Source organism: Monodon monoceros, unplaced genomic scaffold (assembly GCF_005190385.1).
Source record: "Monodon monoceros isolate NGI ecotype Baffin Bay Population unplaced genomic scaffold, NGI_Narwhal_1 Super_Scaffold_12, whole genome shotgun sequence".
In the NCBI taxonomy this organism is placed as follows: Eukaryota; Metazoa; Chordata; class Mammalia; order Artiodactyla; family Monodontidae; genus Monodon; species Monodon monoceros.
The window spans coordinates 163,043,773-163,059,633 of record NW_021703768.1 but is presented as its reverse complement, the minus strand read 5'-3'; the positions used below and the strand labels follow the sequence as shown (position 1 = coordinate 163,059,633).

The following is a 15,861-nucleotide window of genomic DNA, read 5'->3' as shown; positions in this document are numbered from 1 at the left end:
CCAGGCCGTGGCCTCTGCAGCACGCGCTACACCAGATCTCCTAAAGCCTGTAAGGGGCCAGCGCTGGCGCTGCAGAAAGCTTTTCGGAATGGGCTGAGGCCGTCTGATGTTAAAAGCATTCTCACCCCCGATCCAACCAGTGTGCAGTGCCACTTGGCAGAGAGGGTAGGGGGACGTCAGGGCTATAACGGCCACACAGGACAGTGTCCCTCTGGGAGGGGTCTTGTACGCGGCACCATCTGCCATCTGAGGTGCCAAGGAGCTTCTGGATCCCATTCTAGCCAAGTCAGCTAAGGGTCCCCGGCAGGGCAGACACCTGGAGTGCGGAGGCAGGAGAAGACCCGGGTGAGAAGCTGAGATCATGGGGCACACCCACTCCTCCGACTCACAGCTGGGTGGCTGCCGGGAGCACCTTCTTAGAGTCAGGGTGAGGATTACAAGAAAGCAAGCAGAAGTAGCTGACACATGGCTCGGCTCCCTCCCCCATGTCTGTCCTCCCTGCAGCCGCCAGAGGGCGCCCGTGAATACCTGAGTCAGGCCATGTCCTGCCAATGCTCGGAACCCTCCATGGCTCCCACCTCAGAGCAAAAACCAAAGCCCTCCCCATGGTCTACAAGGCCCTGTAGGCTCTACCCTGTTCCCTTCCTGCCCTCCCTTCCTCCCACTCTCCCCTCGCTCACTCTGCTCCAGCCCTATGGGCCTTCTCCGACATGCTGGATGAAATCCTGCCTCAGGGCCTTTGCACTGGCCAGGCCCCCAACCCCAGGACTCTGCGTAGCCCCCTTCCTCACCTCTTCAGGTCTCTTCCCGACTCTCACTGTCTCAGGGGGGCCTTCACTGGCCACTTTATTTTAAATGGCACCCCTATAACTACCCTGGCACTCTCTAGCCCCTTCCCTACTTCGATACTTGGCCATTTCACAGAGTACACATGTTCTCATCTACTTATCTTGCCTCATCCTTTCCCCCCTCCCCGTTCTGAGCATATGGCGTGTCTGCCCAGCACACTGGGGAGACCCCAGTGCTCAAGACAGGGCCTAGCACACAGGGGGCTCTGGCCAAGTGTTTGTTGAACGAACAGACGGACGGATGAGTGGGGGAGCCTGAGGCCAGGTGGAGGCCCCGCAGCGCCAGGCGGGGGGAGGGGCACATACTGCAGCAGGGCTTTGGTCTTGCGCGTGGGGTCGTCGGGCCGGAAGTTCTTGTACTCCTCCACCTCCTTCTCCAGGGACAGCAGCTGGCTCTGCAGCTTGCTGCGCAGGGCCGGCAGTGACTCCCGGATGTGGTTGGTCAGTTGCTGCAGGAGAGAGGCTAGAGGTCAGAGGTCAGCACAGGCAGGATGCTGAGAAGGGGCAGGCCCGCTCTACCCCCAGCCTCGAGGGACCAACAGAAACATCCAGCTGGAGTCACACTGGCGTGAGGGGCAGGGAAAGGTGGCACAGCTCCGTCCACAGCGCGAGATGCTGCAAAAAGCCCGCGGGGCCTTGGGAGGGCACATCAACCAGGCTGTCACACCAAAGAGTACACGCAACTGTTCGCAAGGACCAGGCAGCAGGACCCAAGTGCTGACTGGGAACAGCCTCCCACAAGTGCCGCTCAGTGGGGGGAAAAAAAAAAGCCTAGAAGCCAACGCAGGACCCAGGTGCAGAAGGACTGTCAGACGGGCGATGGTGCATCCACACTGCAGAATGCTGGGGGAACGTACAGATACGGGGACGGGCCCTACAAACTACAACAGAAACAGTTTGCCAAAAAAGGCACAGAAGACACCTATGACGTGCTCCCCTCTGTAAAGACAGGGAGAAAGTAAGAACACATTTTCATTTGCACGAACAGAGTGAAGGATGGTTCACAAGAGAAGGGCAGAATGGACCAGGTGGGTGGAAGGACCCTTCCCTGCAGCCCCCTTTTCCTCTATTGTTCTGCCTTTTGTTTTTGTTTTGTTTTGTTTTGTTTTTTGCGGTACGCGGACCTCTCACTGTTGTGGCCTCTCCCGTTGCGGAGCACAGGCTCCGGACGCGCAGGCTCAAGCGGCCATGGCTCACGGGTCCAGCCGCTCCGCGGCATGTGGGATCTTCCCGGACCGGGGCACAAACCCGTGTCTCCTGCATCGGCAGGCGGACTCTCAACCACTGCGCCACCAGGGAAGCCCTATTGTTCTTCCTTTGAACCACGGGGATTTGTTCCTTATTCACAAATTTTAAAAGGGGGCAGCAGTGCAGAAAAAGTTAGGCAATGAGCCTCAAGATGGGTCGTTCAAGAAAAATCTAGTTACAGAGCAGTGGGTAAATATCTTAACTGTTCAGGTGGTGAAAAGGAAGATGGAAAGGGAAAAGAAGGAAAAGAGAAGCAGGAGGAAAAGGAAGGCTGGCGGTACAGATACATCAGTGTCTAGCGTCTCGAGAAGGAAGCCCAGGAAGTGGTGACACTGGCCGCCTCAGGGGAAGAGAGCCATCGCAGGATGGGAGGAAATGGGACATTCACTATATTTGCACTGTCTGACTTTTTTAAAAACTATGATAAAAGAGAAAAAGAGAAGGGAAGAAAAAAATAATAGCCATACATCAGCTAAAACCCACAAAGTGAAAAGCAGTGTTTTGTGGCCACATCTGTCCTACAAGACAAAAGAAATGACAAACTCTCCATCAAGCTAGAAAAAAACACATGAAGGAGGCTCACACTCCGCGGAATGAATCTGATGGTCACCCCAAAGCCCTATGTGAGCTGGGGCCCCTCCCTGTGGGAGCTGCAGGTCCCTAAGGGTGGCAGTGCACTCCGGCCCCCAACAGCATCCTGGGGCGTTACAGTGGCCCCATTTAGCTTGTGAGGCAAAGGAGGGGTGGGGGACAAGGATGTGGAGCTGGGCTGCTCACCTGCGGCTCTCAAAGGGGGTCCCAGGCACTTGCAGGGAGTTTTACTTCCCTTCCTCTCCCTCCACCCCCTGCCCAGGCAGACCGCTGCTTCCTTTCCTGGAGGGCCTCTCCCACCAGACACTTACTTCCCTCTTTGTTCTGCTGAGCTGCCTGCTCTGCCTTCCTGCTCTGCGCCAGCTCTCTTCCCGGCCCCATCACTGCCTAACACTCGACTGTGCCTCTACCTGGTGCCCCCACCTGGTGCCCCCAATTAGAAACATCCCTTCCCTAAGGACAGGGCCCAGCTCCCACGTTGCCACTGTGTCCCACTGCAGTCATGAAGGACTCAGGCTGTCGGGCCCTGCCCCATCTGAGATGCTACCATATAGCACTGAGGGGGAATTCCTCATAACCCCGGGGCCACTAAGGACCACACTGCCTGCTAAGATATAGCTACATAATCCCACATTAGGGATTTTAGTCTCATAGAAAGTGGCACACATGCAAAACGATGTTATTAAACAGCAGCCTTTTACTGACTAGGAACATTAGAAACCAGCCTTCCAAAAAGAGCCTGCTTAAACAGACTAAGACCCATATGTTCAGGGACTACTACAGGGCCACGAAAAAGAGTGAGGAAGCTTCTTCTGTAGGGACAGAGCTCCAAAAGATACTGCTGAGAAAAAAAAAAAAAAAAAAACAACCAAGGGGCGGTTATCTATGACTATGCAAGAAAGAGAGAAATGTGATTCTCAAAAGTCCTTTTTGCTTTTATGAACAGAAAGAAACTCAGGTGGTGTTAACAGTGGTTCCCTAGGGGTGGGAAGCAGGGGCAGATGGGAGTGCTTCACTATATACTTTTTTTTTTTTTTTTTTTTTTGCGATACGCAGGCCTCTCACTGTTGTGGCCTCTCCCGTTGCGGAGCACAGGCTCCGGATGCGCAGGCTCAGCGGCCATGGCTCACCGGCCCAGCCGCTCCGCAGCATGTGGGATCTTCCCGGACCGGGGCACGAACCCGTGTTCCCTGCATCGGCAGGCGGACTCTGAACCACTGCGCCACCAGGGAAGCCCCCCACTATATACTTATAAACACTGTTTTTTTTTTTATGAGCCCTGTGAATATACTACCTGTGGGAAAAAATAACACTAGAAAAGCAGTGAGATACCAGAGTTGCTGGCATTTGCTCTGTGCTGCATTTCATGTAGCAGACGCCAGCCCTGGGGGCAGGGATGCGGATGATTCCCGCCTGATGGACGGGGAGGCTCGGAGAGGCGGGGCTGGGCTTTGGACCAAGGAAGGCCAGACTCCGAAGTCCTCCCACTTGGCCACTGTCAAGCGCTGCTAGCCACCCGGTGTTGGTTCAGGCGAGGCATTCGTAACCCAGCTCATCAGTGTCAGGAACTGTATGCAAACTTCTGGGTACGTGACTAAATAATTACGGTGGTAATTAAAATAATGGTAATAAACAACAGGGTCCTACTGTATAGCCCAGGGAACTATAGTCAATATCCTGTGACAGACCATAATGGAAAAGAATATGAAAAAGAACAGATATACGTATAACTGAACCACTTTGCTGTACAGCAGAAATTAACCCAACATTGTAAAGCGACTATATACCACAATAAAATTTTTTTAAAAAATAAAAATAAAATAATGGTAACAACAGTAGTGATGGTAATCACAGTACCAGTACAGACTTACTGAACACCTGCTCTTCTCCAGGCCCTGAGTCAAATGTTCACTGAACCCATTTTGCTAAAACAAGTGCTGCTCTAGACCAAGGCCAATGGCACTGTGCATGGCAGCTGTTGTGCAGTGCGCAGCCTGAGCAACTGCACAAAACCCTTGCCGTACCTGATTCAGAGTCTTCTGCAGGTGTGGGGTGCCCATGCGGTCTGCCATGTGCCGGTAGGCCGGGTGGGAGAGGAAGAACTTCCTCTCCGCCGCCAGCGCTGCGCGGATGTCCTTCTTGCCCTCAATGTCCTTCTGGCTGCGGTTCACCACGCCAATGTAGCCTGTGGGGAGAGAGGGTCAGGTCAGGGCAGTGCCAGGCAAGCCAAGGAGCCCAGATGCCCCCTTTTTTGCACGGGACCGGGCAGTGTGCAGGTGTAGACATGGATCTTGCCCTACAAGTCACTCACAGAGGAGGTGACAAGCCATACGCATTACTCAGAAGCAACACGGAGAATGCAAACACCGAGTACAGTCCTGAAAAGCAACGCAAGTGTTTGGAGGAAGAAGTTATATTCAGCACGGTGTGAGGGGCTGGACAGAGAAAAGCTCTGGAGAAGATGAATTCCGCAATCCGAGCTTTAGAAACGGAAAAAAAAACCTTCAAAATTAAGGGCAATGGGGGACAGCTAATCTTGCTGGATATTAATACCTATTCTACACTGTGCCACAGTGAAAAACAGGAACAACCTAAGTGTCCAACAAATGGGGTCTGAGTAACGGTCCATGTACCCCCATATGAGGGACCCCACAGGATCTTTTACAGTCATCTTGAAGAGTATTTGCCTTCAAGGGAATGTTCACAGGGACACATTCTGCTATTTTGCTAAGTGAAATGGAAAAGTAGGTCGCCAGGCGGTGTGGCGCTGGAGAGCTGGCGTTCCAAACCAGCTCCGCCACCTGCCAGCTTTGTGAGCTGGGGCAAGGGATTTAGCCTCTCGGTGCCTCAGTTTCTTCATCCATAAAATGGGGATGAGCACAGAGCCACTGCATTGGATTGTTACGGGGATTAAATGGGTTCTTCCACACCAAGAGTGCAGAACAGTGCCTGATACGTAATAGGTACTTAATACATGTCTGCTATTCTCATTTTATTGAAAATAAAAATACTTGGGCTACTCTTGTCAGAATATCTGAAACTAAACTTAAACACGAGCCTCATCAGCCTTTGTCTAGATCAAATGACTGGTTTATAGGGAACTACAATGGCCAGATCCCAAGTGAAGCAGTACAGATAAAGTGGCCGGAGGAGGAGCTGTTTGAACAGAATCGTAGGTATTTATGTGTCAAATGATAGGATGCCTAGGATTTGCTTCGTGATCCCCCCAAGGGAGGAAAGAACAACAGGAGAGGATACTGGGGGCATTGAAGGTTAGCTGTATGTGATTAGCAGCGAGGCTGGGCCAGTGGTTCTCCTTGCACTTTTCTCTCCACTTGAGAGAATGTTTGAAAGCAAGTATTGAACATTAAGAAAAGTTACAAATCCTCGGGAACTCTTGGGAAGGAGAACCACAGAGTATTAAATAGGGGGAGAAGTTGTGCTGTGGATGATTTCAGTTTCCTTCTTCTGGACACTTGTTTTCTGTTGCCAAAGTGAGTAGGCATTCACTGTGTAACTGAAAAATGCACGCAAATCTGAAGAAAAAGCTACCTGTGTTCACTCGGGCAGAAAAAAAAAAGAAGGTTCTACAATGGAACAGAAAAGCAGTTACTTCTGGGCAGTGGGGAAATGGGATGGTGAATGTATCTGTGAGCATTTGCTGGGGTTTCAGTAAAGATAACAAAAACAGATCATTTTCCAAAAGCAAAGGTGCACCAGCTCTCCTGCTGCTTGAGCCCACCCATCTTGCCTGCCCTCCCCTGCCCTGTAGCCCCCAGGCCCTCCCGGGCCGCACCTCTTCTCAAGGGGAGCAGCTTGTTCTCCAGGATGTCCCTGGCATCAGTGCCTTCATCCATTAGGTCGAGCTTGGTGATGACGCCGATGGTCCGCAGGCCTGAAAAGAGCACAGAGGTCAGAGGGCGCCATGAGGAAGGAGCACGGGCTGGCGACTCCGGGCCACCTGGGGCCCAGCTGGATCCCCCCACTTCCAGGCCATGTGACCTGGGACAAACCGTAACATCACCTGCCTGGACCCTAGTTTCCCTCATGTCAAATGAAGGCAGTAACACACCAATCTCAGGGGGTCGTCCATGAGGATAAACCTGGCATGTGGCCAATGTTCAATCAATAAACGCTGGCCACCGTCATCACTGGTACGACCAGCGACGGTGTCTTGCTGCAGCATCAGGGGGCAACCTCATCGAACTTGAACCCCAGGTCAGAATCTCCATGCTGTGCTCTCTGAGTGGCATGCAACGTAACACACTAACCCGTGACAATTCTTTCTAGGGTTACCTCTCATCTGAATGGCCAAAATTCCACACTGGAAACCACCCCATGGAATTCCTCTTCGTCCCAAGTTGCCCAGAATCGAGGGAACCCTATCAACTGCCCCTGCTGGTGCCTGAGGGCCCCTCTGTTCTAGCCGTGTGTGTGTGTGTGTGTGTGTGTGTGTGTGTGTGCAAGCACCCACAAAGCTTGGGGAGGGTAGAGGCAGCCCAAGGTAGAGAGATATGACTGGGGAGGGGGTCTGGGGGCATCTACTTTATTAGAAATGTCCAATCTCACTGAAGCTCTGTTCCTAAAAGCTCAGAAACAACCCAAATGTTCAAGAACAAAACAAAGACAGCAATGGGCCGCACGGTGGATGGCTATGGACCTATGTCCCTGTGGTAATAGGCAAACACACACACACTACAGAAAAATAAGGAAAGACCATCCCATTTCTAAAAATGTGACTTTACGTGGAAGAACAAACTCTGAAAGAATATTTGCCAAGTGTGGCCACCAGTATCTGCAGGGGGAGAGGAGCTGTCACATGTTAGGTCCTACATTTTACAATGGTGACATTTTGGGGATAATTATCAGGAATACTTTCAAAGTTAGAAAGCCACTTTTTTCTGGAAGAATGCCAGCATCAAGTTCACTTAACTGTTTTCAACCGCACATCCTTACTGCCTGATCTAGCCTCTGCAGTCACGGTCACACGCTATTTCCTGGGACTGGGCTAGGGGGACAGGAAGGCTAGAGGGGGGCGCTGTGGGCAGGGGGGGCCCCTCCCAGGAAAGCACACCTGGATGACCCTGGGGAAGAGCTGCCAGAGCCCTGAGCTTTGAGGAGCTCACAGTCGCGGCGGGAAAGGAGCCCCCTTTGCCGACTGTCCCCCAGGCCTACAAACTAGGGAGCGTGAGCCACAGAGCCTGTCTCCCCCAACTCCACACTAGTCCCCAACTCCTTCCAAAACACTGTGGGATCCAGGCAGTCGGCAGACAATTTGGAGAGTGTATTTTGGTGTGTGTTGTGCTCTGCGAATCCCCCGCCGCTCTCAGAGCACACCCAGCTCCCCAGCGCAGTCCACGGGGCCTGCTCAACTGGTCCTGGCCCCTCTCGGCCCTCGCTCCCGTGCCCTCCCTTTAGCTCACTCTGCTCTGGCCACACCGGCCTCCCTGCTGTGTCCTGGGCATCCCCGCTCTTTAGCACCCACTGTCCATTTTCCTGAGTTTTGCCTCTTTTTCTCATTCTGATCTTGCCCAGAGCCTCACATCTTCAGAGGCCCGTGACTGCACCCCCTTCCACTCCAGCCTCTCTCAGTGGGTTCTATTTCCATCCAGTGCTTACCACTACCGGAAGTTATTCCACTTGCTTATTTCCAGTGGGGGATTCTGTTGCTCCCACTGAAATATCAGCTCGCTGGTGGCAGGGGGCCCCTCTCAACTTTGTCCTGTGCCAGGTTCCCAAGGCCGAAACAGAGCCTGGCATGTAGCCGGGGCTTAACTGACATTTACTGAATGAAGGCCCTGGGCCAGAGAGGCCCCAGTCTCCACCACTCCCTCCTGCCCCAACTGGCTTCATTAACTCGTCATCCTTTCACCTTCCCTGCTGGACCCCCTGAACAGTGATGGAGAGACCTCCAGTCCTCTTGACAGCTCTACAAGTTAGGACCGCTGTTGCCATTTAGACAGGAGGGACCAAGCCTCGGGGAGGAAGAGGAACTTCTAGAGGTGGGATTTGGACTCGCATCTGTGTCCAAGGAGGGCTGCCCTCTTCCCACCCCCCTGGACTAGCTTTCTGCACAGGTGAAGCAGGGACCAGCTTTCCAAGGAGCAATGCCAACTGCCACACACTGGCCTCCCAAGGGATGCCCCCCGGAACTGCTGGCCCTCATGGGAAATTCTGTGCCCCAGGCCTTTTCCTGGGGAGGCTGTGCGCCAAAGAGAACACCAGTGACGTGGAATCGAGGATGTGGGGCAAGTCGTGATGCTCCAAGGCGCCGGGAAGAGGGAGCTGCTGCCGTGGGGCTCAGGGGGTACCTTGGGGGTCGACCTCCTTGGCCAGCTTGAGGGCATCTGAGTTGGCCAGGTCCATGTTGGCGGGTGTCACGGCGAGGATGAGGCTGCTCTCCCGGCTGATGAACTGCAGGATCATGTCCTTGATCTGGTACTCAATGTCTGGGGGCTGGTCCCCCACAGGCACCTTGGTGATGCCCGGGAGGTCGATGAGGGTCAGGTTCAACACTGGGAGGGAAAGCAGAGGGAGAGGCTGTCAGAGCCAGGGCAAGGGAGGCACGCACAGCCCTGCAGGGACCTGGCCCACTTCTCCAAGTGCTGAGGGCCAGGCCTCAGGATTTCTCCTGCGCTCCAACTGGATCCCACCTTTTGACCCGATAACTCCCTCCTAGGAATCCCATCTTACGGACACCCTCCTGTACTCTATTTCAGTGAGACAGCTTTGATTTTTTAATGAAGTGACTATTTTTTTTTACTGAAGTACAGTTGAAATACAATATTATATAAGTTACAGGGATATAATATAGTGATTCACAATTTTTTAAGGTTATACTCCATTTGCAGTTATTATCAGCGATACAGTTTTAAATCTGGACATTTGCATTTGCAGACTGGAATTACTCTCAATGGCTGAATAAATTTCAGCCCATCGATTCAGCCAATACCAAGGAACTATTAAAAACAAAAAGATGATACTCTGATAAGAAACACACTCTTGAGATGCACTCATACAAAAAAGAGGCATCAACGACTTTTATACCATGCTACGATTTGAGTAAAAGTTGTGAAACACACATACACAATATATACATACATGTTCATAACTGCCCACATAGGCATTATGTATCATTTCGAGAACGTGAAATATATTTGTAATTTGGGGGGGCAAGGTAGGTTTTCGCTGGATATACCCTTTTATAACTTGAATATGAGCCATGTACAGGCATCATTTATTCAAAAATAAATAAACTGGGAATTCCCTGGCGGTCCAGTGGTTAGAACTCTGCGCTTTCACTGCCGAGGGCGTGGGTTCAATCCCTGGTTGGGGAAGTAATATCCTGCAAGCGACATGGCACGGCCAATAAATAAATAAATAAATAAATAAATAAATAAACGCATCACAAAGAACCCATACTGAGGTGTTAGGAGTCAGCTGCAATATTCACCAGATACCATTTAAGTTAGCAATCCATGCCTCTGGGTCAGAGGTTATACATGGCTACAGGCTGCTTGCTTTGTTTAAATGATGCAGTTTTAAAATCGGGACGTTATGCAGAAAAATCTGGCTCTCTGGCTCCTCTTGAAGAACCAGAAGACCTGGCTGCCTTGGGCTGGCATCACTGTGTGGCCACCATTCACCTGGGAGCCGAGCCGTGGCTGCCCCTTTAAAAGGAACATACGAGCTGCAATTCACCCCAGACTCCACCATTCCTGACAGTCTCCCTGGCATGCTGTTTTTCTTAGAGCTGAGATCAGACGTGGGAAGATACGGATCAAGAGGGCTGTGCTGTGTGTGAAGAGAAATGGGAGGGGCCATATTCTTGAGAGTGAGGCCGACCCGACCCGTGACCCGCGGAGTCAGCCTTCCGCTGCCCCCATATGTGAGGGGTCCCTGTTGCCTACCGTGTGGTGAGTAGACCCGCAGGTTGATGGGAACTGGGGAGATGCCTTTGTTGGTCCCCGTGACCCTGTCGGTCTCGGCTTCAATCTCCTGCCGGACTTCATCAAAGTCTGTAAACTTTTTGGACTTGCAGTGCAAAAACTCGGCATATTCTGAAAAAGGAAGAAAGATGCTCCAAATGAGAAACAGAAGTGGTCTCGCTGTGTGCGGGGGAACAGATGGCCTTCTGGGACAGGTGCTTTGTCAAGCAGAGCAAGTGAAGAATCAGTTATAGGCCTTCCAGGAACTTGGGGAGCAACAGATTAATTCTCTTGACAAGTATTTGAGGGGGGGCCCTCCTATAGACCATGCCCCCCTTCTAGACCTCAGGGATTCCACAAGGTACCAAACTGGCAAAAATCCTGACTCTGTGGAACGGACATTTTCATGAAACATTTTGCAAAACAACACGTCATGACATATTATGAGTATAAAAAAAAATCAAAACCAAAACAAAGGGCTTTCCCTGGTGCTGCAGTGGTTAAGAGTCCGCCTGCCGATGCAGGGGACACGGGTTCACGCCCCGGTCCGGGAAGATCCCACATGCCGCAGAGTGGCTGGGCCCGTAAGCCATGGCCACTGAGCCTGCGCGTCCGGAGCCTGTGCTCCACAACAGCAGTGAGGCCATGCTGTGGCCAACAGCAGAGGCCACAGCAGTGAGGCCCATGTACAGCAAAAACAAAACAAAACAAAAAAACCCCACAAAAAACAAAAGACAACAACCAACAGGTGGATGTGACCAGCACTTATTCTTTTTTTCTGATGAACAGGATACGAAGGATAAGCATGCATCACCCAGAGTGCAGTGATGTACGTTTGATGAAGCTTCTGCTTCGGTTTTATATTGCATGAGATGGTCCTGGGTCGTGATGCAGAATCTCAGTCAAAAGGGCCGCAAGCCGCTGCCCTGGTGGGATCCTGAGCCGCCAGCTCCCTCTAGCCAGGTGAGATCCCCGGTGCGTGTCCCTGGGACTCACTGTCCTCCTTCCCCAAGGCACCCGCACAGGATGGGGAACAGGCAGCACCACTGGCCTCACCAAAGCCCATCTTGTTGCCCCTCCTCCCCTCCTGGCTGTTCATGGGGCCCCCCAACCTAGACGTGAACCCCTCAAGAGAAAAGCTTTCTGGCTTCTTCAGGCCTTCTGAGCCCGGGGTGTCTGAAAGCCGTTACTGACACTGAGATGAAGGGAAATAAAAGTGACTAACGACAGTGCTGGTCCTATCATCAAGGCAGAGAAATCCAAAGCACAATGTGGATAAAGCAGGAAGAAAAAATGTTCATCGCGGGACGTAGGTGCTGAGTCTACAGGCATTTGCTGTACAATTCCTGACTTTTCCGTGTGTTTGAATTTTCACAGTATATGTTGGGGATGGGGGACCTTCTAGGCCCAGAGAGCGTGGCTCCTGCAAGTGATGCTAAAAAGAGGGAAGTAAGTCTCACTGGCAAACAGCCTAAAGAACTGGTCCATGGCAGAGATGCAAAGATGTTGCAGACAGCGTTGTAGCGCTGTTTCTCACAGTAAAAGACTAGAAATTGCCTCAATGTCCACCAGGAGGAGACCTGGCTACATAAATCACAGCACAGTGTTACCATCAGCTGCAGCAGAAGAAAGGATGGAGAAAGACCCCTGCGACAGAGAAAGGCCAGGCAGGTGAAGAGTCTCTACCCAGAGGTGGAACACAGCAGACAGAAATGAATGCAAAGAGGTTGGCCATCCCATCACCATAACCAAACAAACTATGGCCAACAGTCAGGCCTTGCTTGCTCTGGCCAGGCCCTGCATGTGGTCCCATTTGTTCCTCACAAGTGAGCACCTTAGCAGGTAGGCACCTCCATAATGCCCATATCACAGACAGGGAAACTGAGGCCAGAGAGGTGACACAAGCTGGCTCAAGCTCAGTGGCGGAGCTGGGATTTGGAGTTCAGATAATCTGTCTCCAGATGGTGGCTCTCGAGTTACACGGCCTCTGTGAGGCCACAGGCAGGCTCTTCACCTCTCTAACCTCTGCTGTGGGGGTGGGGGACTCCACGCTCAGATCACTGAGGATCTTACCCAATGTGGGCGCTGGCCACTCGGGAGCAAGGCAATGAAGACGCTGGCTGGAGGGTACAGGACCAACCACCCCAACCCCTTCAGCTGACCCAGTTCCCAAGGACGGTCGTGCTCCAGCCCTCCACAGGGACAAGAGGAAATACTCCGCTGCTCTTCCTGCAGCAGCCACCAAAAATGGAACAGTCCTCCAACCCACACAGAAAACCTCAGCTCTCTTCCGGCTCAAGACCCTGGGCTCAGCACTTGCAAGGTACCATCCCCCTTCCTAGAGTGCAGGGGAATGGAGGATGGGAAAGGGGCTGCGGACCAGGACACAGGCCCTGTCCCTTGCAAACCTCTGCCATGCCAGGCCGGCCTGCCTGTTGCCTCTTCCAGGGAGCCTTCCCTGACTCCATGCCACCTGGAACCCCATTGTGCATCTTGGACCTCCTCCCCTGGCAGAGCCAGGTCACCCTGGATTGTGTTTATGGGACCAGGACCTGCCAGCTGTAGCCTCCCAGAGCCTACTGTGTGTGGCAGCCTTCCCTTCTGCCAGACCCTTTGTGCCTTTGTGTGACTAAAAGATGTGCAGGAGATGGTGCTGCAGAGCCACAACTTCTTCCCCAGAGGGTCAGTGGACAGCAGAAACCATACCCTCTGTGCCTAACAGGAAGGTCAAGGATTCCGCCAGGCCCATCCCTCACAACCTGCCTTCTTTACTGGGCTCCTCGTCACTTTGGAACCATGGGCTAGATTCCAGGCTCATACCAACTAAGAAAGCTTCTGCCAACCCTCCTTCCTCTCCACCCACAAGCACTGACCCTCTTAAAGCCAGACCTCAGCCTCTGCTCCTTGAAACCCTCCAAAGCTCCCACCTCATCCCAATAAAAGCCAGTCTCGGGACTTCCCTGGCGGTCCAGGGGTGAAGATTCCGCGCTTCCAATACAAAGGGTGCAGGTTCGATCCCTGGTCTGGGAACTAAGATCCCACAAGCCACACAGTGCGGCCCCCTGCCCCCAAAAAAAGAGCTGAAGTCTACACCACATGTCGCAGGGCGCTACAAAATTTCCTTCCCCCCAGCTTCTGACCCCAACTCCCTCCTCTCCAGCTACACTGGCTTGCCTGGTTTCTCACACTCCAAGCCCTCCACTCCTGCCTCAGGGCCTTTGCACTGACTCTTCTCTCTACCTACAGATACCCTTACGGGTCCCTCCCTCTCCCCCTCTAGGTTTCTGCTTGAATGTCACCTCTCCTTCTCCATGAGGCCTGCTCTGACCCCAAAGTGAGATGACAAACCTCCTCAGTCTCTTTCCCCCTTCCCTTCCTTAGGATCGTCCAAGTACCTGCCGCCTTCTAATACGGTTTACCTTGTCAGCCTATGTATTTTCTCTGATCCCCAGGAGAAGGTCCACCCCACGGGGCAGGGATGTGAATCTGTGTTGTTCTGTGTCCCCGGGGCACAGTACTCTGAGCACACAGTAGGTGCGCTGTAATTACGTTTACAACTAAAATGACTGCCGGAAAGGTAGTATGGTCCCTGCTCCAGCTTCCGTGAGGTGGCCCAGCACCACCACGGCCACCAAGCTGGATATACGGGAGACTAGACAGGAACAGGGTCTGATGGGACCACCTGCTATCTCCCCCTCCCTCCCTCCTTCCCAATGCACTTCTTGACGGCACAGGTCCAGCCCAGAGCCAGGGTCCTGGTCTGACGAGGAAGATGGACTCGGCACAAGCATGTCACAGCAGGTGCCAGAGGCGCTCAGAAGAGAGACTCAACGTACCGGGAACTAGGAGGCATCTCCTGGAGGCGCGGCCTGCCTGACTTAGCCCTGGCCTACCTCACGGCCGCGTGATCTTTCTGAAGTGGACACCCTTCCCCATGCCCTGAGGATGCTCTGGACACAGGGGAGTCTACAGGAGATGGAGAGAAGGTGGCAGGGATGCCCACTGGCCAAGCTCCCCCTCTGTGCCTCAGTTTCCCCGTGAGGAAAATTAAAATATGACATGGGCTTCTCTGGTGGCGCAGTGGTTGAGAGTCTGCCTGCCGATGCAGGGGACGCGGGTTTGTGCCCCGGTCTGGGAAGATCCCGCATGCCGCGGAGCGGCTGGGCCCGTGAGCCATGGCCGCTGAGCCTGCGCGTCCGGAGCCTGTGCTCCACAATGGGAGAGGCCACAGCAGTGAGAGGCCCGCGTACTGCAAAAAAAAAAAAAAAAAAGACAAATAGGCGGAGTGTTTAGCCTGGGTTTCCACAGCCCTGTAAGTGCTTGGATGGGGGAGGTGATTTTTTTTAACGACGTACGGTCTCAAAGAATAATTCAGGGGCCTTGAGGCTGAGCTACTGGCCTGCAATGCCTGGAGAGTGCCCTCTCAACTCATCCCCAGCAGCCCAGGTTGAGCCACCACCAGCTCTGCCTGCCCTGGTCCCCAGGCCCCGCTGCAGCGTTGGTCCATCCCCAGAGCAGCTGCAGCATTTTCAAACCTTCCTTTCCTTGTGCTCAGATAACAAAGCCAATCCCTCAGGTCCCTGGGCCCTGCCACAGCATTTCGACGGCCACACAGGCACCCCACCGGAGCCCGGCAGCAGGCTTCCCTGGAAGGAGGGCCAGCCACATGTGATCAGTCCCCGGAGGCTCCATGGGACCAGCCCAGGGCACAGCAGGAATCAAGGATAAAGCGGGCCCTCGGCGCGCAGCTGAGCTGCCAACTCCGAAGAGCCAGCCACCCTTAGCCACTGAAGGGCATCCCACCCGCGTCCCATGGGGTCAGTGAACGCACTTGCAGTTTTTTTCTAAAAGGAGGTTCTGCCCTCCGCCCAGGACTTGTTCCCTGCCTCCTTCAGGTCTTGGCTCTAAACAACTCTGCTTGGGGAGGCCCACCCAGACCAGCCGGCCCTTCGCGGCACTCCTCACACTGACTTACCATGTGCTTGTGTGTCCCCTGCTAAAGTCAGAGCTGCAAGAAGGGACTGCGAGGGACTTGGTTTTGGTCTTTGTACTCCACGGTGCCTGGTGCATAGTAACTGCTTAATAAAACTTAATTACTAGGTGGCCTGTTACAAAGCATTACGTGCCGAAGCGTAGGAGGACTTCCCCCACCCCATGACTCCCATGTTGGTCCTCATTGTGTTCAATAGCCAACACCCCACCTCGGGCATCTCCCAGGCATGCCCTTCAAGAAGATGCCCTCAGGA

At 53.2% G+C, this 15,861-nt stretch overlaps 1 protein-coding gene across 9 annotated transcripts in view; it reads right to left on the bottom strand.

Annotated features, from left to right (window-relative positions):
* DNM2 (dynamin 2) overlaps window positions 1–15,861 on the bottom strand; it is a 93,534-nt gene that overhangs the window by 36,683 nt on the left and 40,990 nt on the right. For all 9 annotated transcript variants that reach the window (XM_029217413.1, XM_029217412.1, XM_029217405.1 and 6 more), the window contains exons 3-7: window positions 10,598–10,747; window positions 8,999–9,202; window positions 6,484–6,582; window positions 4,712–4,872; window positions 1,155–1,297 (exon numbers count right to left, since the gene is read on the bottom strand). In XM_029217413.1, the coding sequence (XP_029073246.1) occupies window positions 1,155–1,297; window positions 4,712–4,872; window positions 6,484–6,582; window positions 8,999–9,202; window positions 10,598–10,747 (757 nt within the window). The remainder of the gene's footprint in view (window positions 1–1,154; window positions 1,298–4,711; window positions 4,873–6,483; window positions 6,583–8,998; window positions 9,203–10,597; window positions 10,748–15,861) is intronic.